The 26325-nt window shown below is 42.8% G+C and overlaps 1 protein-coding gene across 1 annotated transcript in view; it reads right to left on the minus strand.

The window, feature by feature from the left end:
- The window catches only part of LOC146833580 (guanylyl cyclase C-like), a 619755-nt gene that overhangs the window by 413645 nt on the left and 179785 nt on the right, over positions 1–26325 (minus strand). The window contains exon 8 of the mRNA XM_085601439.1: positions 21125–21260. Within this exon, the coding sequence (XP_085457565.1) occupies positions 21125–21260 (136 nt within the window). The remainder of the gene's footprint in view (positions 1–21124; positions 21261–26325) is intronic.

Below are 26325 nucleotides of genomic sequence, written 5' to 3' on the forward strand. Positions count from 1 at the left end.
ATACCTACCAATATTAATTTATACATTAAACCTTCAGAAACAGGGACACGCGAAATCAGCTAAAAGCAAAAGCTGCCCACCTTCCTCCAGCAGATAACACTTGAGCAACTATTGATAAAGTGATTTCATTTTGCACTTGGATCTATTTTGGGGGGTTTTCAACATTATATGTAGAATTCAAGGTCTAACCAGTCTTTCCCTTTCATTGTACGAAACACAGAGTAGGGATGATCTTGTGGATGTTTAGTGGATTAGTGCATAATATTAAAATAAGACATATGCACGGAGAGCTTGAAATTTTCTTGAATTGCTGCATCGTTCTAATCCAAGTAGATCTGCCTCTATCACTGGCTTTCTCACTGCGTTGGTGACCAATCAAAATATTGGGGTGAACCTGATAATATTATCTTTTATTTTCTTCACTTGCTTGTCCCTCCTATCCTTTTTCAATGTGTACATTTCTTTGGTTAGGCTGTGATCACCTACTCTAAGAGGAAAAGGAGAGGACAGAAGGGCAGAGAATTGATGAGAATAGTGTACCAAAAGAGGCAAACGTGGAAGTAAAGACACATGATGCAATGAAATAGGAAAGGTAGAGAGACATACGGTATAGGGTTATGTATGGTGAGCCATAAGGTAAAGGGAATAGGTGAGGTAGCCAGAAAGAATGATACAGAGATAAGAGGCAAAATATAAGTAGCAAGATAGGTAGGGTTATAGAGTGAGGCATAGAGAGCTAGCAATGGGCAATAAGAAATGTCGAGAGAGCGGTGGGCTATGCAGAGAAATGAGATGTGGAGAAAGGCAAGATTGAAAGACACGAGGTAGTGAGAGAAATACAGAAAGGTGCAAGGTAGAGTGCTGATGAGGAGAGATGGTTAAAATGAGAATTAAGGTATAGATAGAGATGTCAAGTAAAGAGAGACGTAAGGCAGATGGGAAGGTAGAGAGAAGTGGTGAAAAGTACAAACAGAGATGGGATATAGAAAAAAGTGAAGTAGAGAAGGTTGAGACAGATGGAGTGGGTACATTGAGATGGCGAGAATACGTGTAGTAGTAGAGAGTGACATAGAAAGAAAGCGAAGCGAGAGAGGCAATGGAACAATATTGATATAGGTGATGGGAGTATTGATACAGGTGATCTAAGGAAACAGGATGTTTGCAGGGTTCCTCCCACTTTATGCCCATATTTGGACCACTAGATGCTGGTTTTGGACTCTCAGAGTGCACTAATGCCTGCCAACCAGACCCCAGTGCCAGTGTTCTGACCCATTACAAAAGATTTTTTGAATTGGATGTCTCCAATTGCCAAATGCTGACTTACCTATAAGTCCCTAGTATATGGTACTCGGGGGACTAAGGGCATGTATGGCAGAGTGTCCACCCAGGGCTGCAGGACTGTTTGTGCCACCCTGAGTGTAACAAAGGACAACATGGCTCCCAGCCTGCCACTGCAGACTGGAAGTGCAGTGTTTGCAATGCCAGTTCGACTTTGCCATTTAAAGTAATAGCAAAGCTACCACTCCCTTAATAATGCATGTAAGTATCCCCTAAGGAAGGCCCCTAGTGCCCTGTGGCAGGAATATGTGTATTATTTAGCAAGAAATATAGGGTTATATATGTCTTAGCATCAAAACTCTTAAGGTTTTGCTGTGGAAAGGTTAGCAGACCCATTGACTAATGCAAGGTTATTGGCTGGCATCCCACTCTGGCTAACTTCTGAATGGGATTGCCTACTGTAAAGTATCAAATTAGTTGTGGCAGTGAACCTGACCTGGCACCCAGGTCAATGTTACTGTCATAATTATAGTTCAGCAACTTATAGAAAGTTGCCACTCTGTGTCCCAGCTAATCCAGTAGCCTCACACAGTCTTTAGCAATCCGACAGCTTTCTGCCCACCTGGGGAGATGTATGAACGACTTCCAGGCTTAGGAATAAAGGCAGTTGATGAAGAGTGAGGAGTGACTTCCTCTCCCAGGAAGGTCACTCGATGTGTTAGCCCAAAAGGCAAGCTTCAAAGGGCCGCTGAAGATAATACTCCTAAGCAGGTTGTCTTTTGTTCATGCAGACAAGTTGGAGACAGGGACAGAGAGGACTGAGAGGGAAAACTTGTCCCCAAACCAGTTTTCCCGTGGACGTGTGGCTCTTAGGTACGTGGCCACATCTCTGGTGTGGGTACCAAGATCCACACAGTTGAGAGAAGGTCCTGACATCTTTAGAGTGGCAAGAATATTGCACTCTGGGATTGCCTAATGCCACACATCACAGGAACTTTGTCAACAAAGAAGTGGCGACCTACTAGCCCATTGGCTAGTGACTGCGTTGTCCCGGCGGTCACTTTCCTGAGATAAAATGGGCACCCCTGGCATCCTGGAACTTAGTACACATTGGATTTTGAGAGAGAACTGAAGAAGGACTGCTGTGCTGCCTTTTAAGCCGCATGAAGAGAGGATGCACCGTCGGAAGGACTGTACCTGCTGCACTTTGGGCTGGTAAAGTTTGGACTGTGCCTGCAGCTCCTGGCTTGGGAAAAAGTTAATTACTGGCCCCAGATTGAAGCAGTGACTCCAAGGATGAGTCAGCTGATCTTCTGGAACCAGCTTCAGGGGCACAAGAGCTGAAAAAACCTAAAGCATCAAGTTGATAGCCACTGCAAAAGTTTTGCCACAAGCTGCAACCGGGCACCCAAAGTGACCAATCTATGACAGCCAAAAGTTGTACCTGAGTCTGCCGGACCCAGGAGGGCTGTCAGAGACTGAATTCGTCAACCAAGAGGGACAGTAACCCCCAGCATGTATTTTCACTGTGAACACTATGTCGCATGATTAGTAGCCTAGCCGCAACTGCCTTCTACTAGGACGTTGTGAGACCCCGAGTTCCATGACCAAAGTCATCCCACCTCACCCAAGGACTCAACCGCAACTCACCCCAGTTAACTGCACAGCACCAGGAGCATATTTTCTTCCTGCATTCCAGCATCAGGACCACTCTGTTGTCGTGTATGACGGTCGTTTCCTAAAGGCTGGAACTGAACTGGAAAAGATTCTGGTGGCCAGGTAACTGCCCATAGTAACCTTACTGGCATCATAGACCTCCGCCCTGTGGAATATGGTCGTCCACTTCGGTCTGGAGTTGCCGAACTAACTCTTTCAAACTTTCCAAAAGTTTGCAAACTTTTTGTTGAACCAATGCTTGTTTGCGGTTGGATTGAAAGTTTAATGCTTTTGAAATTTGTATCTCTGAAAACCTCAGGTGGATTTTGACGATCAAGGACTCTATAAAATTCATAAATTCTATGTTTACAAATTGTTGTTGTATCTCTTTCTTGTTGAGTGACTTCCTTATTTTGTTGTTTGATGCTGTTAAATGCTTTACATTAAGTTCCTTTGTCAAGCCTTGCTGCTCGAAGCCACAGCTACACAGGATTGAGCAAAGGTGATACAAATGAGCCTGACTGGACCCAAGACAGTTTTTGTGAGTGTATTCCACGAAAACGAAAAGGCCCCACAGCCATATCATATCTTACACCCAAATCCTCACAGGTGATGTTATAGAGCTTTACCTACTTAAGGATTGTGAAAATTGGTATGTTATGGTGCTTTATATACTAGTGCCCTAAATATAACAGTGGGGAACTTCGGACAATGGCATCTTGCCTCTGAATGCCTATGGATAATTCTACTGCATGGGACTGATTCTGTAAGACAAATAATTCTAGCATATTCACCAAGCATCTGTTCACAAGCTGTGAACAGATGCTTGGTGCATGAAGCCTTCCAAGCAAAATGAACTGCTCTTCAGTGATTACTCTCCATCATCTTACATACTGAGAAGAAATATAAATGGCTTCATAGCTACTTCTTAGCACCACCTCACTGAATATTCAAGCGGTACTTTTATTTGAATTTTATTTACTCTCACATATTATGGAAACACCCAGTAGCATAAATCATGACATTATTTTATTTTCTGAGCACCTAACACTATCTCAAAATTTCCTCAACCAATGACATAAATATACTCAAAGCCTGCCTTAAATGATCCAATCCTGGATGTCACTAAAGTACCAGATGCAAGACCACACAAAAGCCAAAATACTCCTGTTTGCCAAAAATGCCCAACATTCTCGGATTCATTCAACGCTCTCTGAGTTAAAACTAATGGACTTCAGACTCCAGCTGGCAGAACAAGGCAAATACCACTGATTTACCCACAAATAAAATCTCTTACTCCAAGAACACTTTGCCAAGAAAATTAAAAAAAGCCTGGTTCCAACTCTCTCTCCTGAAAATAGTGAAACCTTTTCTCCCAAGAGAAGCTTTCAGAAGGCACGTTGAAGTCCTGGTCCTCTCTCACCTACAGGAGTCAATGTTCTGCTCAATGGCATCACAGAGACTACCCTAGCTCATCTAAAAGGCACCTTTATACCGCAGCATGGCTTCTCAAGGGGCTGAAGACATCTGACCACATCACCCATGCATTAAGGGATCTACACTGGCCTTCCCTGCAAGCCCAGATCATTTTCAAGATCAGCTGCATCACTTATAAGACTACAAGGCCCTCTAAAATAAGACTTTTGTTTACCTACCTAAGAAACTAACAATATCTAGAGGTCAATGTCAAATGAGGATGCCCGATATTGCCAGATTAGAGACTAACACAGATGGAAGATGAAAACATGCCTTCTCAGCCTTTACCCCTCAGATATAAAATAACACCTCCTTTGACTTCAGAGAAGCAGCAACCCTCCTACCAATCAGGAAGAAAGTGAAAATTCATCCATTCAAGGAACACTATCTCAGATAGGCTGACATCTCAAAACTTCACCGAGCTCTATCTACCACTGCCCCCCTCACCAAGGCTTGCCTCTGTACAGTGCTTCTTTGATAGACATTTGGGTCGCTTTTTAGAAATACCAAAACACACATGCATGTGTTGCTAACTGGCACAGAAACAGTGGTGGCATCATTCTGAGGTACACTGTTCAATACTAATGATATTTATCCTCATGCTTTCTTTCTTCAAAGTGCATCAAAAAAAGGGAACAATTAAAAGTAGATTGTTTACGTTTTATTTATCTTTCGTGAATTGTTGAGAAAACAACAGACAGTGGCAAGGGCCAGTAGTTTTATGCAATTACCTCCATTGAGATGGGAATGTTCCCTACATGATGTACAGTTATGTCCCCAGCCCTGCGTGTCCGAACTGCATATTGTGTTTCTGTTTTTAGGTCTCGCTGAGCCCAGCGCATGCGCTAGCTCGAAGAGACATTTTATATGTGGGCTTAAAAAAGTGCTACCAGGCCAGCCTAGAGGTACAGTGCATGTGCGCGGGCGCGCGCGCCACGCTTACTTTCACTTTCGCGGCTGCACGGCCGCTTTGATCGCGATCACGATCACTTTCACTGCGCAGACCCAGCCTCCTCTGCCGGCACACTCACAACTGGCAACATTACGAGGGAGTACGTGCCACGTTACTTCAGTTAATTTTACTAGCTGCTCCTTCTCCCTTTTTAATTTCCTGACCAATTTGCCTTTAGTTTGACTCTTCAACTACACCTATTAAGCACCATTGGTAAACTTTAAGGATTTCATTTTAGATAAACATATTTCAATAATTACTAGGGATAAAATCCATCTTTACTCAATTTAAGTTACTCCTATCCCCTATAGAGTGCCGCCTCCATCAAATTTCGTATTCACTTGTAATCTTGTGCACTCGCAGCAAATGTGATGCCCTGGTGGCACAGCAGAGATGGTATGACGTCACCCGAGCCCAGCTGGGGGTGCCCCTTCCATTACATTCTTAATAAAGGTATACACATGTACAGAGTGATATGCAGCTTCATAGCAAGAAAGGTATGACAACGGACTGGCTTACATTCAGTAGGACAAATATGAACCTATTTAAGTCCGAATAAAATCACTGCCTGCCAAGCAGACAGTATTAGAAGTTTCGTAAATTAAATGAGACTTTGGGAGAGAAAGATGAAAGCTCTAAACGTTCCAAAAGCGCTTGAACTTTAATATCCCTAAGGGAATGGAAAGCTGTACCCGAGAACACACACTCATGAAGTGAAAGAGCAAGCATGCCTGCTGGAATCAATCTCAAAGTGTCACTTCACAATAATTATATTATAGAAAATGTCAACCAAAAAACAGATTATGATCAAACTTTCACAAGCTTCGTTACAGCATACACTGGTACAGTTTGCAGAAATCTGATGAAACCACCGGATGCCGTTAATTTGAAAACGGGCCATCATGCTGTGAGCACATCTGATCCAGCCGACACCTTTCCCTTTAATGATCACTGTTTAGAGTTGTCAAAGCCAGTGGGTTCAATTTAACTACACAGGGATTACCAGATAGTCAGTGCATCATTGCAGTGAATGAAAGAGGCTAGAACAGGAAACAAGTGTCTTTGCGGATACTGTGCTGGAGTACACAAACAGCTGCATGAATACTTACGATTTGTCTCTTCTGCAAACTCGCCTTTGTGGACTCACTTGCCGTCTGCGAGGGGACAGAGACTTTCCTCTTCTGTCTTTGATTGGGGACTGGGCACTTGAGGACTTCAGTATCTGGAGACATTTTGTATGTGGGCTCCAAAAAGTGCTACCAGGCCAGCCTAGAGCTACAGTGCATGTGCGCGGGCGCGCGCACCGCGCTTACTTTCACTTTCGCACGGCCGCTTTGATCGCGATCGCGATCACTTTCGTGGCCGCACGGCCGCTTTGCTGCGCAGACCCAGCCTCATCTGCCGGCACACCCACAACTGGCAACATTACTTTTCTACAGCGCTTCGAAGCCTGAACTGGTCTAGCGCTTGAAATCAAGTAAGAAGAGATTCACAATGTTATTTTACATCGCAAATCACGCAGTGTTGGGCAAGGTGACACCCCTACACGTAGTTATGAATTACAGTCTCGCTTGTGTGAAGCCGGCCCAGGTACAAACAGTGTTCACGTGGGTTGTGAATGAACCCGCGATGGTGTGAGACTCCGGGGCAAACCCTGGGAAGCCCAAGGTCTCTTCAGCCCGATGTGTCCGTCTCTCGTCGCCCCTCCCCTCCCTCACGTCTCCTTCCTCCTTCCAGTTCTCACACTCTGCTTTCCTCCCTCCCTCACCTCACGTCTCCTTCCTCCTTCCAGATCTCACACTCTGCTTTCCTCCCTCCCTATCTCACTTCCTGCACACAAACCTTTCCTGGCTGGGGACCAAATCTAAGAGACTTGAGTGAGATAACTAACTTAGGAATACAAGACAAAAAAACAAGCACTTTCCCAGCACTTGAAGCTGTGTGCGTGCACTACCCAGAGACGCGAGGCACGTCCAGCATTCACCGGTCTGAGGCTCGTGCACGGAACTAGCGGTCGCAAAGCCTGGGGTGCACAAGATCACACCTCAGATCTGTGGTGCACGTCTGCCACTCACCAGGCTCACGGAGTTAGCAGCAGGTGATATGGATTCAGCGAAACCTGTCGCCGGGGGACACACGGTGGCCACAGGCAATGGTGAATGCTCCCCGAATGTCATTTCCTGATGCTATATTTGTTTTTAAAATCATCTCACGGGCAGAAGCATGCACATCTGTCACTAACAAACCATCCCCTGCACCAGAGATTAATGCAGTGTGTCTGCACGTCTCAGGGGCAGGGAACCTACACACTTATCACTAACAAACCATCCCCTGCACCAGGGTTTAATGCAGCATGACTGCACGTCTGAGGGACAGGGACCCTGCACACCTATCACTAACACACCACCCCCGCACCAGGGACTAATGCAGCCTGTCCTAATAGAGTCCGGCGGGGGACCCTCTACGTACCTTGCAGGGGGGCCCCCTCAATTATAGTTACGCCACAATGGGAGAAAGGTCAACAAGAGCACTCTTTTTTCAGTGGGAGCACACAAGTGAATGGGTCTGTAGCACTTCTGAAAGTTCATTCACTGTTGATCACATAAGGGGCGCTGTGATGTAGTTTTACTCCTGCTTATAATACCGCCACAAGCATTCGGTAATAAGATTTCTGCACAATTTTCTCATGAATCCAGGTCACCTGAATAAACTCGTCCAACTGGTATGGCTGTGCCTTTCTGGTCCTAGCAATCTTGAGCAGGTGAGGGGTTTGTTGAGCTTTCAGAATATTTCCTAGTAGATTAAACAAATCAGGATTCCTTGCAGCGTCCAACTTTACTACCAAAGCACAAGTACTCATTTTCCCTGCCTATTTAAAGAAAAAGCAAAGAAGAAATTGCTTAAAGGATGCTGTGCTATTACATTATGAAGAACAAGCATTTGCAATGCAATAGGTCTCGCATTTACGTGAGTTTAAGTTATTGGCATTGTAAATAATGCCTTTTTTTTTTTTTAAACGGAAACAAAAATAAAAGACATTGTCATTTGCAATGTCAATAGCTCAAACTCACGTAAATGCGAGACCTATTGCATTGCAAATGCTTGTTTATTTTTGGCCATGGTACACACTAATGCCATAAGTGTGCATTGACCTAGGCCTGGTGTGATGACAATGATAGGTTCTATACCTAGTCCTTAACTGGAAGGAGTGCACCAAGTGAACTCTCTTTGTGACAGAGAACACCAGTTCCAGTAGCTGGTTTATTGCGTAGAGCTCTGTTGTGGCAGCATACTGTGTAAATGAACTATAGCGACAAGCCTTTTTACCTGTGAGACATGAATGCACCCCTACTGCCTCATTCATCTAAGAAGGTCCACTGCTCATGATGAACCCAGAATCTGGAATACAACATTGCATGTGTGCATGCATGCTCGAGTTAGTAGCATGTCGTGTATGAGTGATGCAGCTTGCAGGATCCATTTCAGAAGCTCTCAGTCTGGACCAGAATACAAGATGGATGAGAGGTTGCTTTCACCATATAGCATATGCGTATTGCTGGCAACTCCTAGATGGAAGGGAGTAGCACCAGGTATTATGGTGAGGAAAGGCTTGCTTTAGATGTGCAAAGGCCCTGCCTTATAAATTAGTCTGTAGATGACTCTGACTGTAGCTGCCATAAGGAAGATGGCATGGGGCTACAGTGTGAGGCCTGCAGCATATGTTGATTGGGAAAGGATTTATTTGAAGGGGACAGATTCTTCTTTCTCTTCCTGCTCTCTGTGAAAAGGAGCTGTAAATAGCTGGGTGGAGCCTGCTCTCTTTTCTTTGTTTTTCTGTGTTGGGCATTTCACCTGGAGACTGTCCTGCTGGATAAATCATTCTTGCAGACAAAGTCCAGCCCTGAAAGGTGGCCTGGTCGGGACACATGAAAGGGCCATTGGCCATAACCCGTTCCAAGGAAGCAATTTGGCACATATCTCCTCTTTCTGCAAAACTGGTGTAAAGATGGGAGCTCAAGACCCATCATGGTTCGTTGCAGTGGTCGCTTCTACTGAGGGGGGGGGGGGGGTGGTAGTCTGCAGAAAACTCAGGGACTACAACACAAGCAAGGCTTGGTGTAGCACTGACTGCCAACTCCTCTGATGTGAGGGAAGACTGCCTGGAGTCCGCTCTGAAGGAGAAATTACTGACTTTCGTGGATGCCAAGCGTTTCTGTCTGTGAGTGAGGGAAGGAAGTGGAGTGGATTGTGGAAAGGACTGCTGTAATTGAGCTTGGTGTAGGGTCCATCCAAAAGAGACTCAGTAAAGAGGAACGCTGACGGAATCATGGTGCAGTCGGATCAGGGAGTGCAACCTTTGTCTAACATCCCTGTCAAAGCCGCCAGACCTCTCAAGTGGTGTGCCCATGTGGAAGGCTCACACTGAAGCTGTGATAAGCACCTCCTGTTGGCCTGTGTGCCCCCTAAGTGGACTGCGTGACTGCAACATTGCCATGTGTTCTGTTATGTCAGGACCAGTCCTGAAGAGTAAGTGATCAAAGAGGGGAAATAACCTTTACAACGCACTACCTTCACAACGCAGTCATTACAATGTAACATCCTTTACAACGCATGCCATTACAACGCAGCCATTACATCACATGTCACTACAATGCATGTCATTACAACACATGTCACTACAACGCAATATAAGGTAAGTAATGGGGAATAGTAATTTTTACCCCTCCCCTATCCAACACTTACCCTACTGTTGCACTCACTGGAGTGGGAATAGTAATTTTTACCCATACACTATCCAACACTTACCCTACTCTTGCCCTAAAAGTAATATGCGTTGTAGTGGTATGCATTGTAATGGAATGCGTTGTAAATGTAGTTTCTAAAAATGCGTTGTGATGGCATGCGAAGTAAAATCATGGGTTGTAATGGATGTTGCAATGTAAAAACTGTGTTGTAAAGGCATGCATTGTAAATGTGTGCGTTGTATCATCATAATTCATCCAAGAGGTACCCTGGAGGTGCTCTGTGAAAATTCGAGGCTGCTGACTCAAGGCACTGCATGCCAAAGATAGCTCCTGGCGTCCGCAGCCCAAAGGAACTGTCATGTGCGGGCGTGTGGCCAGCATGCACTAGAAGAAAGCACCAAGTACTCACCTGTGTAGCATATTGAACCCAGATGTCAGTCAAGTATGCACCGGAGTGCAGTAGCAAAGTGTAATCTGCTGCCACTGCCGTGAAAAGTGCCACTGACAGAAGACTTCGCTCCTGCTGTGACCCCCTTCAAGCAACACACTGCGTGGCTGGCTACTGCACAGCCCATGAGAGGGCTGCCGTGTGCTGGCTGGAGGCTTCTGCCTGCTCCTGGGTAAATGCCACTAACGCGGGAATGTGAACGTGGCCCCTGTATTGCTTCTGGATTGCTGCGTGCTGTTTGGATGCTCCCTTCTGCTGCTGGTGAGACATCACTGCTGCAGGAGAGACCAAAGCAACCCCGTACTGCGGCTACAAATTTGGAGTGTGGCAAAAAAGCCTACGTCTAGGAAATTGAGTGCAGCAATTGACCGAAGGGACAGGAGCTGTACCCATAAAACATACCTTTATACCCCGAACCTGCAACAAGGGGACCCAGAGCGAGGGGAGGGACACACTAGAGACGATGAAGGCCTAGTCAGCCAAGACCCCTCAGACACAAAGACTCACACCTGTTAATCGGGTGCTCATGCATGGTCGAATGTATAGTGGAATTTTTCTTTACTTGTAATGAAGTACTTGTTTTGGAAGACCTGGCTTGGCAGTTCGGTCTGGACTGTTCCCATTAGGAACATGGTCAAGGCTGATTTGCATATGGCTGGGTATAAACTGGAGTGTCAAAGTGAGGTAAAGAACGATGAAGGTTTAAACCCAGATCTGTGACTGGGGGCGAGTGTATGAAAAGTTTCAGCACTCCGTCCATCATCTCCTTGTGTTTGTACTTGTCTTTTCATCAATGAGAAGCCCTGGTCTGGCCATTGATCTTGTAGTGCTACCTAGGGGGGCTACTGATTTTTGAGCCTCAGTAATCCACACTAACTTACAAGATTGCCAGTGGCTGCTTACGCACACCACTACTCAAGGTCAAGTGCAGTAATGGTTATACTTGGCTCCGTTAGCAGAGCCATAGTAGCACTTGTCGCGGGTAAGCAGTAGTAAATGGTCTCTACCCTCACGGTGGAGAAGTGTGGCTCAATGATTAGAGCGGCAGACCCTGATGCAGAGGTCTAGCCCGGGACCACGGTTCAATTCCCCACCTCGGCGGGTCTTGAGCTAAAAAATTCCACGGACCTGATAATTCGCGCCTTGGTGTCTATTCCAATCATGGAGTCCCACTCTGCAACTCTGGGCAATAGCTTGCTTAATCTCCACAACGGCCCCCACAATGCTAAGGATGCCTGGCCTCCACCTTGGGGGTTCCCAGGAGTGGACGCCTCACAGGGAAAGCCAGGATGGGTTCCACAGTGGTATTCGTACAAGCGCCTTGAGACCCTTGCGGGTGAGTAGTGCGCTATACAAGTATCAAATTTATTTATGTACAGTTACGGTCCAGTATCCTGAAAGGAGTCTTGCAACCAAATAATGGATTTGTTGCATTTGCAACATCATTTCCCACATACTTTGCAGATTTCAAAAATAAATTCTAGCTAAAATGGATGACAATAATACTGTTAGAGAACATGCCGCACAGTTTGTGTTTTTTTGCCTGATTTAGATAACTTTACCGCAAATTTGATCTCAGTAGTCCTGTTAGATGGAAAATCTCTGCAGACTGGTTGGGAGCTGTCAATATGATGACAAAACACATATTTGACAGGGAACCATGAACTGTTTTCCATACTGTATGGTTTCTTTGTGTGTGTTTATGTCTGTGTGCTCTGTGTGTTTGTATGGCATTTCTCAGTGTTGCGAAATGATCTAGGTTGGTGCCCCCACAGGAAACCTTCGCCCATTTGGGCATGAGAACATGCCTCCACCCCGGTCTGTCTGCTGATACAACCTAACACAACGCTATATATGAGGCACCATACAGCACTAAGGGGCTTTTGAAAGGGGTGGACATAAAACTGAATATCAAAAGATAACACAGGTTGTGTAAACTTAGAAACTGGCTCACCCTTTCATGAAAGGGTACATTACACATTAAATGTTCTTGCCGTGCCAGAAGGAAATGCAGCTGATGCTGCAGTGTAGCAAATACTATATATTCAGCCCTCAAAACGACATTTGCAGCTACGAAGTACCTCACAGCTCCTTCTGCAATGAGACTACATTATATACCTTGCCCTCTAGTAAGGATAAATGGAACCGCATCCCTCCATAATCTCTCATTTCTTCATGAGGTGAAATAAATAACTCATATCTTACCCTCTAGCAGTGAAACGTGGGACGGCAGGCAGAGACAACTCTTAGGAAACAATCATATTACCTATTCTGTGTTGTTGATTTTTGGACCTGGCACTTTCTGCAGGGTTACCCCAAACCTTTTTCCTTCATCCACCCTTTTTTGCTGAATTTGTTTTTGGTGGCTTTCGGGCTCTGGGTACTTTACCACTGCTAACCAGTGCTAAAGCACATGTGATCTCTTCCTAAAATGTGGTAAAATTGGCTTATCCACAGTTGGCATATTTAATTTAATTATGTCTTTAAAAAACATGGGCTTCGGAGTCTTGGGGGGGGGGGCGGATATTGTTGTTATTCCAAAAAAAGGGAAGTCCCTTATTTCGCCTGCCTCATATAGACCGATTACCCTCATGAACTCTGACGTTAAAATCTACTCTAAAATCCTCGCGACAAGGCTTGCGCAGAATATAGAGCAGCTTGTAAGCCAGTCACAACACGGATTTATTCCAGGCAAGGGAACCACCCAACATGTCAGGACAGTTATCACAATGTTTGATGCTGCAGGAACCCTGGGTGACCCTATCGCAGCATTGTTTCTAGATGCAGAGAAGGCTTTCGATAGGGTCGCCTGGGAGTACCTTTGGGCAGTCCTGAGATGGTGTGGTATAGGGCAAGGCTACATAACAGCTATACAAGCTCTATATAAAGGACCCACAGCTAGAGTCAGAGTTAATAGAGGGTACTCAGAGGAAGTCAAGATTTGTAGGGGGACAAGACAGGGTTGTCCCTCATCCCCACTTCTCTTTGCTTTATTTCTTGAACCATTACTAAAACATCTGGAGAGAAATGATGGAATTCCCCCAATGGTCTTGAATGGTAGAATAATTAAAATCCTCGCATACGCTGACGACGTGGCAATACTAACACCCGACCCTGCTATGGCTATAATTGAGGTAGAGCGAGAAGCCGCCAAGTTTGGGCACGTTTCGGGTTATAGTTTAAATAAAACAAAGACTATGATAGTCAAAAATAAATATACAGTTTGCACAGACCCCAGGGTTGTTATGTCAGCTACATATTTGGGTATTGTAATTGCAGCTAACATCGATGCTATTGTTGAGGTAAATATGACCCCTGTCTTGGCTAAAGTAAAACTAGACTTAGACAGAGTGAATAATTTACATCTCTCCTTAGTCGGAGTCACTAACGTGGTGAAAATGACAATCTTGCCAAAATTCCTCTATTTATTTAGAGCAATTCCTTTATTCTTTGAATCTAAATGGTTTAATATGTTGGAGGGTATACTTAACAGGTTCATATGGGCACACGGAAAAACACGTAGAGCGTACAGATTCATGTCTCTACCTAGAGAAAGAGGAGGATGGGGTGCTCCCGACTTTAGACTATACTATTTGGCATCTGCTTTACAATACATGCAGGGTTTAATTGGAGGAGGGGGGATTCTACAGAAAGTTAACCTTTCGTCGACCGAGGTTTATGCAATTTTATTGGGTCAAGAGACAGAAAATTGTTTATTAAAATATACAGATTTTGTTTGTCTCAGAAGGAAACAATTTAAAACTCTAGATGCGGCTATTAAAGTATGGAATGCATTTTTGAAAAAAATGGGGATGGGAAGATTTCATAGATATGTCAGACTTTATAAGAACAGATCCTTTCCCTCCGAAATATTTTCGGATCCAGTTATGTCTGTATGGGACGAAAAGGGAATTAAGAAACTTGGGCATATAAGAGATTTAAAGGGAATAGCGCAGTTTAGTGCACTTGCAAGCATATTTGATCTAAGTAATCGGAACTTCTTCAAGTATTTACAGATTAGGAGTTTTTTGAGTAAAAAGCAGGGCGGCTTAGTAGGGTATCAAACCAATGATTTTTTGGAGATCTTGAGTTCAGGTGGGGAACATACGATTAGATCAGCGTATGCTATTCTAGTTAAAACTAAAGTGGATGATTTAGACAAATATAAATATAAGTGGGTGGAGAAACTTCAAGGGGGAATAGATGACTTCCAGGAGTCGTTGGAACTGGGATGTACCATACTATGCTCGGCCTCCCTGCAGTCGCAGCATTATAAAACATTATTTTCGTTATACTATACCCCAGATAGAATTGCTAAATGGGGTGGTACTAGTGGGACTACCTGCCCTCGTTGTAGCTCGTCAGAAGCGGATATTATCCATATGTTTGCTACCTGTCCTCAATTATACACGTTAAAAAGGGATATTAAGAGTTTTTTGCCCTTGCACTGGGGTTACAGGTATCGTTAAATCCCCTGATGATACTATTGGGAATTGGAAATAGCGAGTTAGATAAAGAATTTTTATTTATGGCTATGGCGGTGTATAGACTAACCCTAGCCAGGGCATGGGTAGATGTAACCCCCCCCTCCATGCAAATATGGTTGGCAAATTTAATCTCCATATTTAATTTAGAAAAACCTATATATGCCAAGAAGGGAAGAACTGGGAGAGCCTTAGGCTTAAGAATATGGAAGCCATTAGCAAGGTGGAGGGACGGGATAGGGTAGTGAATAGAAGACCGAGGGGGTCCTGTTTGTTTTTTTTTGTGTGTGAATTTTCTTTTTCCACTAAGTCAAGTTATGATATGATATGATTACTTAAAGTTAAACTTTGTGGATAAACTCTCAATGGTGTGTATGCCACCTCTATCAGGGGGAATATGTATTAATGAATGTAATTGTGCAATGTCGAAAGTAAAATAAAATATATTTAAAAAAAAAAAAAAAAACATGGGCTTCAGGAGGGTGAGACCTTCTTTTATTTTTTTTACAACTTCTTTCTAGCGATTCTATGTTGTACACTCTTAACTTTTTACGATTCTCTGTTTACTCAGGCCAAGCTGTGATTAATTTTTAGATTGTAAATCATGCATTTTTATCCTGTGTTTTGACTACCCGGAACTTAACATACCACTCAATTTGTAAACTGAATGATGGCATATTGTTGTTTGTATGACTTTCATGGTTTTATCTTTAAAGCGAAATAAAGTTTATTGACGATGATGAATTATAAGTCACTAATAAAGTGCATTATATGTGCCCAGGGCCGTTAAATTACATGTTACTAGTGTACCTGCAGCACTGATTGTGCCACCCACTTCAGTAGTTCTTTAAACATGTCTTAGGCATGCCACTGCGTAGCCTGTGTGTGCAGTTTTTAACTGCTAATTCGACCTGGCAAGTTCTCCTACTTGCCAGGCTCAAACCTTCCTTATTTTACACGTATGTCACCCATAAGGTAGGCTCTAGCCAGCCTGGAGTGCTGAGTGCAGTGTATTTTTTTTTTTAAGTAGGACATGTGCTTTTAAGTTTTATAGGTACTGGTAGTGAAAAACGATTACATTTGTTTTTTACTACTCCATGGCCTACCTCTCTGATATGTTAACATTGGAATTACCATGTTACAGTTTATAGGTGTAATTTCCGATTGGGAAAAGATAGAATTTTGGAGTTTGCTGTCTCTGGATTCACAATTCTAGATCACAGCTTATGGTGAAGTCGGATTTTAAATTGTGAGTCTGAAAAAGCCACTTTTAGAAAGTTGCCATTTTTCTTACTTTAATCATTCTGTGCGTCTTCCTATCTCTGAATACACGTGTGGGGTGGGTGACAGCTGGGCTTTGTGCATTCCCTCTAGACAGTCACATACAAAGGGAGCTGGGGTTTGACATCCACATCCTAATGGCACATCACCAGGTTGATTGGACTTCCTGAGTTAGATTGGGAGGGAGGAGCTGACACTGGCACCCGAACAGGGCTGTGCATGTCCCCACACAAAGATCCACATACCCCCCTGTATTGAGTCTGGAGCCAGGGCAGGAAAGGCAGGGACTTTGTGTACTTTATAGGCATCTTTAAAGTCTCCCCCACTTCAAAGGCACAATTGAGTATAAGTACTGAACCCTGACACTACCAACTCAGTACACTTCTGGATCTGAGGACATCCTGCCAAGAAGAAGGACTGCTGTGCTGCCAGGAGGGACTGCCCCCCTGCTTTGCAGTGTTGGCCTGCTGCCTCTTACCTAGGAGCGAGAAGGACTGGACCTGCATCTCTACATCCTCCAAGAACTGAAGTGACTCCAAAGATTTGCTGACTTGCCTCCTGTTTTGAAGTCTTAGGGCCACCAAAGACTTCCTTTAACTCCGCTGCTTCAGTTGCTGGACTCTGCCAACTGTGAGTCCTGCCCTACCAAGAGGTGCAAATTGAGCTGGTTTTCTATAAAAATCAACGCAGTGATGCCTTTGTGCCAAATGGAACCGACACAGCACCGCTTCACAGGACATCCCTGACATCTATGATGATGCAGGACACGAATGAAATGCTCAATGATGATGCAGCGCCTGGATCATAAGGGGTTCGACGATGACACAGGACCCGACTGGAAGCCTCGAGGACAACACAGCACCTGCATTGTAAGGGGTTTGATTTCGAAATGGGACCCAAATGCGAGGCTCAATGGTGTTGCATCTATCTGACAGCGTGGATTGGAGCCGACGCATCATCTTGGACGCTAATGCTTGCTCAATCCAAGGCACTTTTTCAGCGGGCCCTGCATGGGTCATGTAGTCAGTCTGCCTTAGAAAGCGGTCGGCCTAAACTTTGGATCCACCCCAGTCCAGCAGGACCTCAAGTAATCCCTAAGTGCTTTTAATCACTATATTGCAGTTCATTCTTTAAAAATTCATGACTCAAGTTCTACCTATAGGATTTTTGTTGTTTTGGTCTTGTTTTACTAATAAACATAATCTTTATTTTTCTAAACTGGTGTGAGGTCTTTTGTGGTGCTTTCACTGTGTTACTGTAATTAAAGTTTTGAACAAATACTTTACACATTGTCTCTTAAGTTAAGCCTGACTGCTTTGTGCCAAACTACCAAAGGGTGAGCACAGGTTAATTTAGGTTGTTTATCTGACTTGCCCTGACTAGGGTTGTGGTCCCTACTTTCAACAGGGTGAATACCTCTGCCAACTAGAGTTTCAATGTCTAACATTGGTGATCAGCAGTGAGGATAGGACTTGTGTTTGTTCAGTACCTTACAGTAATTTAGTGAACACTACTATCCACATCTAGACCAATTTGAATCAATTGTCTCTGATCCCCATTAGTATTTTTTTTCCTACCCTCTTTATCTGCCATTTTTAACCTTTCTATTTTCACTGACCAAGGGTTCGATAATGTCAGTTCTATTGACGATGTCTAGTTTGGTTGTAACGATTTTATGGTGGGGAGTCAAGCTGCTAGTGGCAATGGGTATAGAGAGATGACAGGACCTGCTCTGTTGCTAAGTACAAGTAAAGGGTTTAGAGTCTTTATCATTCGTACACAGCTAGAGATAGCTTTACAGAGGGAATTCGTTTAGCAGAAGACCTGGAGTGAACCTTGAATGGGACATACAGGTAGAATGAGCCACCTTGTTTCCTGGACCTCATTGTTCAACAAACCTCAGGGAAAGGGTCCTGAAACATTATGTATAAGTAGGCTGTCCGGTTTTAGGTTTAAACCTATAGTAACTGATAAAACTCCACCAGAAAGGAAATAGCCCTCACCAGTGTAAACATATAAACACTGAAAAAACCCTGAACAACCACAAACTAAATGCCATTCAAAGAAAGGAAAAGGAGAGTGAAGGAGTCATTTTTATTTCTTCCTGAAGGGGCCAATACAATGTAACATTGTAATACTAGGTAGCAGTAAGAAAGTCTGGGCTAACATTATTCTGTTTGAGTTTTGTTGTTTAGGGATGTCACTAAATGTTGTTTCTTCTTCCTTTTTTCAGTTTTGTGGTCTTCGGTCTAAAGATACAGGGGTTAAAAGCATGTTTTAGTTGTTGTTTGTTTATTTTATAAACTGTAGAGAATCAGGAAATATCAAAATCATATTTGGAAACATTTAGGTTTCATAAGAATCTTTACCAATATGTACAATTACATTTACCCACAGAGGATGGGTAAAAACCCTTGATACATCAGCCCCCTTTTCTAGTGAGTCAATATTGATAGTAGGTGAATTGCCAAACACCCCAGGCTTTAAACGTTCAATGCAAGTTATAGTGACAGATATATGTGAAAAGAGTGCAGTCACAAAACATCTGGGATACTGGTGAAAACATGACACCAGACTTTTGGAAAACATGGAACGCAGTGTCACTTGGCATGCTGCTGCAAAAAGTTCTCACCAAGTTCAAAAAAGATTGGAGTGATTTTGTTTGTATTTGCAGTGATTCAGCTACGTATATGAAAAAGTTGTGTGATGGCCTGTCCCAATCGATACCTGAGCTGAAGTGCTTCCCTGTAAGAAATCCTTGCCACTTGTTAGATGGTATGCTTAAAGCATCTTTACAATCTTCAGAGTTAATGAAGAATGCTATTGACTTTTAGTCCATTCTGGTGCACTGTTTTGTTATGCACGGAAAGAACCCCACAAATATTTCTCCTTTTGTGCTTTGTGTGACATCAAAGAAAGAGTCATCCCAACTGTGTCACTTAGCTAGTGGTTTTCAGTCCTAGAGGCTATGAATGCTATATTATCCATGTGGCAACTGTTTACAGAACTTTTGCTGAGTAATGATGAAAAAGGCAAGAAATGTGAGGATCTTTGATCACATATTGATAGTGATTTGAAAAAAAGTACACTCTACTGCATTCTTAGATTTTAGAGGAAACCATAACTGCTGTAGTGGACATAATAAAAAAACTAGAGTCTGAAAACACCCTTGTCTACCAAGTGTTCAGCATAATTGGTGTAGATGTGAAACATCTCCTTGAGAGTAGGCTGGGCGACACCTTTAGTGACTTTGGCACTGCAACATATTCCATGCCTGAGTGCTTGCCACTTGGTAAGCACAGAAATGTTGAGGAGCAATTCAGGAACTTTTATTTTACAATGTATGAAAAATAGCCCTTCACCAACAATGGCATTTGAAGTCAATGAAGCCTCACTGTGGTACACTGCACAAGTTATAGATACCTTCTGTAAAGGGAAATCACAATCTTCAGGCGCAGCAGTATTGGCATGGAAAGCCATGTCAGTGGCCAGAGTTAGAAAATTGTATACTGGCTAATTTGGCATTGCCTGTCTGAAGTGCCAATATAGAGAGGGCCTTTTCACAGATAAAAGTTTACATGGGAAGGAAAGAGTGAGCGTGCATTGGTTTGTAAAAATGTATTTGGACCCCATTTACACTGTAAGTACATTGTCTATATACCATGCACTATCAGTGCAGAAAGCAAGCAATAATAAAAGCAAAAGGTCCATAAACACCGGAAAAGCACTGTCTCCGTAGTTTTTAATGGCGCAAAAATGTGTTACCACTGATAACCACTGTTTTTTAAGGTATTGAAAACACTGAAAAAACCCCACCAGAATTTACCAAAAATAGAAACTGAAAACAGGAAAGCCTATGTATAAGTCTGTGACAGCAGAGCATTCGACACACGTTCCAGAGAACTCTCACATCTTCCACCCTCAGTTGCAGTGACCTTGTCCACTTCTGAGGATGTCGGGGAAATTGGAAAGTTTCTTAGGGGAACTCATATATATTCCAAACTAATTGCAATGCTGGCTGCTACTAATCTTTACAGCTTTGTAAATGTGTTAATGGATTCATAGGAATCCCACACATGAATATGTTACACATACTGTAATTAACTGACTACATTGCAATGTCCAGAGTGATGTATGTTAGTTAGTATAGGCTGTCCTTTCTCATTTTTATGATTTCACCTGCAACTCAAATTATGCTAGAGAGAAGCATGAGACCAAGCTTCCAGGTGTAGGTAGATAACTTAGCCTTAGAAGCGGTTTGATGCAGAACAAACACTTGAGACAAACTTGCAACATTTCACATGAACACAACCTACATCAATTAGAACCACAAGTGCCCATGGACATTCATTGCTCCTGGTTATTTTGGAAAAAAGCACATCTGTATGATACTCCTAAAACTCTCAGGATTTAAGTCACAAGCAACGTGTGGCTTGATGTAATTCCTTAATGCTGGGCGTGATGGGGACAGACAGTGGACATATAGGTAAACGCACTCTGGGTGAATGCTCCTTCAACAAGTGTGAGACACATAGGTGGAGCTGGCGAACTGAGGCTCATATTGGCTGAAGGAACATGGCAGACAGGAAACTCACTGGCAGAGCTGTTCGGGGACTTGAAATCATTCACAGCTGGGCATAGCACTACCATTAATCTGTGGAGCCAGTCTAAATGTTTTCTCTGTGAATTTTTCTTAATGAATCTGCCAAATAAATACATTTTACTTTTTTAACAACATGTCTCACTGACGATCCTTATAAAACTTGGTGTGATCAATGCTCACTATGCCATCATTATACCTCACCTTGGATTGACAAGTTGCGGAATTTATTGAGGAAGGCGTCAGGTGTAATCATAATTTTGTCTTCTAGAAGGCTCTGAAGCACATGTTCAAATAGCAAGACACCCTCCAAGTAACCTGAGACATACTGGTTCTTGAGCTGCAAGAGAAGGCAAACTGTGAGGCAGCAAACCAAGGTCTAACTTATAAAAAATTCCCCACAAAACGTTGTATGATGTTTTATACCCAGAAATTAGCTACTCAACCAGTGCACTTAAACCCTGCACATGTAGTGGGTGAATAGGAGATAGGTCACCAATCCAAAAAAATCACAGATATATTTCTGGAAGGATCACAAGCAGAGGTGAGCTTGGAGCTCCCTTAAAGGTGCAGGGCTAAATCTTTGGACACATTCAATAATTGATTTATTTTGGGATAAATTATGTTTAAGGCTAAGATGGAAACACATTCTATTGTTTGCAGCTCACCTCTTGGGGTTACTAATATGATTTCAGTGCCTATACTCCTTTAATATCTGATTGGAGACGGATCAACTTTTGGAATGATCAAAATACTTTCTCGGTTCAATGCGAAAATGTCGGAAACAGGGACATGCAAAGCAATGCTTTTTTTCAAGCATTTTCTCACTTTTGGCCGTGGATTTTTCTTCTTACATCTGATTTTCATGAACCCCAGGTCCATAGAAATCCATGTCAACGGTATATTAGCCATAAAACATCAACATTTTTGTGTTGAATTTAATATCATTGTAAAATGCCCAGTCATCAACATGAATGCACTACTACCGACTTTATGGGTATGGGAGAAAAATATATAATTAGTGATGTTACTTCTTTTCATAAATGTAATTTATTTACACCACAAGCTCAAAGATACTGTCTCTAGATGAGGTATACATTTTCTCTCACATAAGTGATGAAATAGAAAATGCAATGATTAATAATATAATCCAGAGGCAAGCGATACACTACAAAATGAGCTGTGACATTACCCACAAGTTAGGGCCAGACTATAGCAGTTACACAAATAGGCCATGGAATGTTGCTAATCGGAGCAATACACGTGTCATGCCCCCACTGAAGGCATTCTTTGCCTCGCCTCAAGATTAATGCATGAAATTGTTTCCAAGTGAGCTACAAAGGTGCCCCTACAAGTCAAGTGTGCCATAAGATGCATAAAAGTACCACTATGGGGTTGATACAATTGCCCCACAAGACCAACATATAGAATTATACATGGGTAACAATGAATTACAGAAAAGATTCTCACCAAGGGGTTCTGAGTGACATAAAATAGACAATGAAAGTGAAGCCTATCTATAATTCTATGTTATGTATGGCCCCCAAAATTATCTCCCCAGCTTTTAAGAGCTACACAGGGACAGAGGAGTAGTTTGAGAGTCATATATAGGCATCAGCTTGCCTCACATTAAAAAACATTCATGGCCTCCCACAGCCCACACGCATCACTGTCTGTGCCTTTCCTTCCCAGCTATAGACTGTGCGCCTTGCTTTCCATCGTTGCTGTGACAGGCCCTTGTGGAGCCCAACCACTGCACCTTGGAATACCTTTATGATGCAGCAACAGTGGTTAACAAGTTCTTTTACCCACAGTTGCTACATCATAGCAGTAAAGACTGGATGTAGAATCTAGTCATTAATGCTAATGGCTCTTTATGAGACTCATGCTTAACATATAGAATTATAAATGGGTAACAGTGAATAACAGGGATGTTCTTTACCGAGGGTTTCTGAGTGACCTCAAATAGACAAAGAACAAAGTACAAATAAACACTTCTCAGAATTTTCATCGATACGTGCCAATGAATGTGCCGCACCAGGTAGGATGGAACAAGCCTGTGTAGACGTTCAAAAACCAGGAAGCATTCATTAAAATGGATCCAGTCATTCATGGGTAACCAACACAGGTACTCTATTGCAGAAGTCATGTGAGCCTTCTTCCTTAGCCCCCAAACAAGCTATTCTGATGTCTTCTGTGCTCTTTAAAGGCAATAGATGTCACCCACAAGAATGCTTGCAAAGCATTACATCAATCCAGCAGTGCAATAACAAATACACTCCTATTAAATATGGATAATAAGGGATGAAATGTAGAAGAAGCAATAGCTGATTACTGTACTGATCTAGTTGTTCATGAATCTATCTTTCACAAAGATCCCCCTAAAACATTTATTTACCATCACTGATGTTGAGATTTGCAAGTCAAACAACTCAGAGAGTGTGATTTTTCTGGTCCAAGTATGAAATTCTCATTTTTTGAGCTGTTTATTTTGAGGCTATTCAGAACCAAGCAGGACTGTACCTCCCCCAAACTCCCTACAAGGCTGCTACTAATCTAATATCTTCCAGAATTCTACTACAGCACTGTGGATCATCAGAGTATAGTTTACAGAAGCCAACTAATACTGGAATGTGTTTAAACTGGGGCCCAGTTAGATATTATAAAGGACAGACAAAAGTCTTGCAGGATTGCAGGATACCACAGGAATGTACAGCCTCTACGGACGTGAGGCTTCCTAGATTAACTCTGTGTCCAGCTGGTCAGAAGGAAATGAAATCATGCACAGTCCTAATGTTGGCTCCTACCAGTTGCTGTCTTATCAAGAAGGATGGTATGATCCACAATGTCAAAAGCCACAGAGAGGTCCATCATGACTAGCAGACAGGATGCCTTCTAATCAGCCAGCCAACAGAGCATTCCATGCCTAGAAGCAACATTGGATTTTCTATTTGCAGGCACGTGGATGGTCTGAATCGTGGGATTAATTGGATCCCCCTTTTCAAGGATTAGAAACTTTTAATTATGTCTGGTGTTAAAGAGGGGATCACAGTATGTAGGTTAATCACAGAATTGGTGATATATGAGAGTGTTCTCTCCCCTAAAAACATACTCGTGTCAGAAATTCCCAAGCTGGGTGATTTGTTTGCTTTTAATACAGCCATCAAAATCACCCCAATGTTTTTACCACACTTCTGATCACAAGAATGGGAGACACCTGTGTATAAAGCAATGCATTGTGGGTCCTCTGTGGCAATACAAAGATAGATTCCCTACCTGTAATCCTAGTTCTCTTCCAAGGGATACTCATCAATAGTCATAAGCACCCATGCGCAGAAACTCCGGAGCACATATTAAATATAATATATATGTGTGTTTAACCTCATTAATGTACGTAGTACCCCCCAAAAAATATATATAGATATATAGAAATAGGAGAAGTACTCTACAATATACCAACTCCCTGGCTTGCTATACCTACCTATCCAGTTATTGGTCAAAAACTAAATTACAAAGTGAGATTCCTTATTGCGCATCTGCACAGCCCAAGTGTTAACATCTCAAACCAAAGCATTTATGCAGGAATATGTTTTAACATCTAATATTTAATATTTAATATATTATGTGTTTATTTATTTATCTTACAGATGCATTTTTAAGTATTTAAAAAACATTTATTATATTCGAAAATATTGGTTTATTTTAATATGTTTTTTAATCTTGATGCGTGCCTGTATCTTTTATAGAGAGACAACACTCCTTAATATGACTGTGTAAAATCAGTTATAATGTGTAAATATCAGCTCACTAGTTTGTTTGACATAACAGTATTTAGCACGCTCATAATGGACTTAATAGAGAAACTAGCGGACCAGAAGAGAGACTATTGGATAGGTTCCAGCACAGTATGTTGTCTCTGTTTATTTTTTAACATGTGACACGGGTGTAATGACACAATGCATTATAAAAACTGAAGGCGGACTGCGTTTCCGCATGTGATCAAGGGCATCCTGTTGCCTGAAACACGTCATATGGCTATTCTGAAATAAAGAACCGTTTCTGCCACGCATCTTGGGTCCGTGACTCTCTTTCCAACCAGCAGGAAGCAAGGAGAGTCTATACTCTGATCGGATTTGACTACGGAATACAGGTTGATTCGGCGAACGGACCCCCTCCCCACAAGTAGGCGGCTGCCCTCAACAAGGAAAGGCGAGGATCCAGAAATTATTATTGGCAGCTACCCCCAACTGCAGCCGATTGGACTACCGAATACAAAGACAGAGGTGGTTGGGTCGGAGGGCCCGCCAACAACAAATTCTCAAGCGGTGAGTGTCCAGCAGGATTTGATTAGGAGGGGAGGTGTGGCATTGTAAGGAAACGCCAGCGGTCCAATCTACAAGGCTTGGCATTCTAATGTAGCCGAGTATGTCAGCGGAAGTTGTCCAGGAGCGAGAGGCAGTAGCTGACGAACTGTTTAAAAATTTACCGAATGTCCCCACAACAGGAGCAATCATGCAAGCAAGCACTAACACTGGCGGCAAAGACTCTAATGCTAAAGTGCTTTTGAAAAAACTTGAGAAATGCATGAGGTCTGAGGTCACCAAATGGTGGGAAAATAAATCACTGATCAAGTATGAGGAAGCAGGGCGAGTGCTGTGAGGGTTAAGGATTCTTTTGGCACCCAGTTTTGAGAATCCCAATCCGAGCATGCTCAAAGAATGGGGACAAAGTAACCTTGACGCATCTATGAATCTTGTTCGAATCCTCATTAAATATGCCGAATCGGACTGTCTTGATCTTGTAAAAGAAATTGACAAAATCAATGAAGAATTAAGTAAATTGGAGCCAAATGAGTATATAGCTAAAACAGGACAAGAAATACAAGGACTCCTTAAAAAACAGGAAGACGGAATTAAAACACGCAAAGTATACAAATTTGCCCGTGATCTAGCGGAGTACAAACAGGGCCGGATCTATACATTCGCCCGTAAATATGTCAATGCCAAGAAACAAATATTCAATGTAGAAACTACAAAGGACATAGATACCACAATGCAATAGGATGCAGGAACATCCAAAGACTCGCTGTCAGTCTCAGATGTAACCTCCGTGAGCAGCGATACCGGTTTGGAATGCAGCAGCGCGCACACAACCAGCACAGAAACAAGCATTTACAATGCAATGGTCTCGGCAATATTATAGGTAGAGCTATTGGTATTGCTCATTATTTTTTTATCATTTTTGTATCCCTAAATAAATGGCATTGTCATTTCTATTGGCATTAGCTTTTTTTTTGCATATGTGATACCTATTGCATTAGCAGTGAGGTAGTGAGAGAGTGAGGTAGTGATCTTTTTAGAGAGAGAAGTAGTGAGATAGTGAGGTAGTGATATAGATAGAGGGTA

Source organism: Triturus cristatus, chromosome 4_2, assembly GCF_964204655.1.
Source record: "Triturus cristatus chromosome 4_2, aTriCri1.1, whole genome shotgun sequence".
Classification (NCBI taxonomy): Eukaryota; Metazoa; Chordata; class Amphibia; order Caudata; family Salamandridae; genus Triturus; species Triturus cristatus.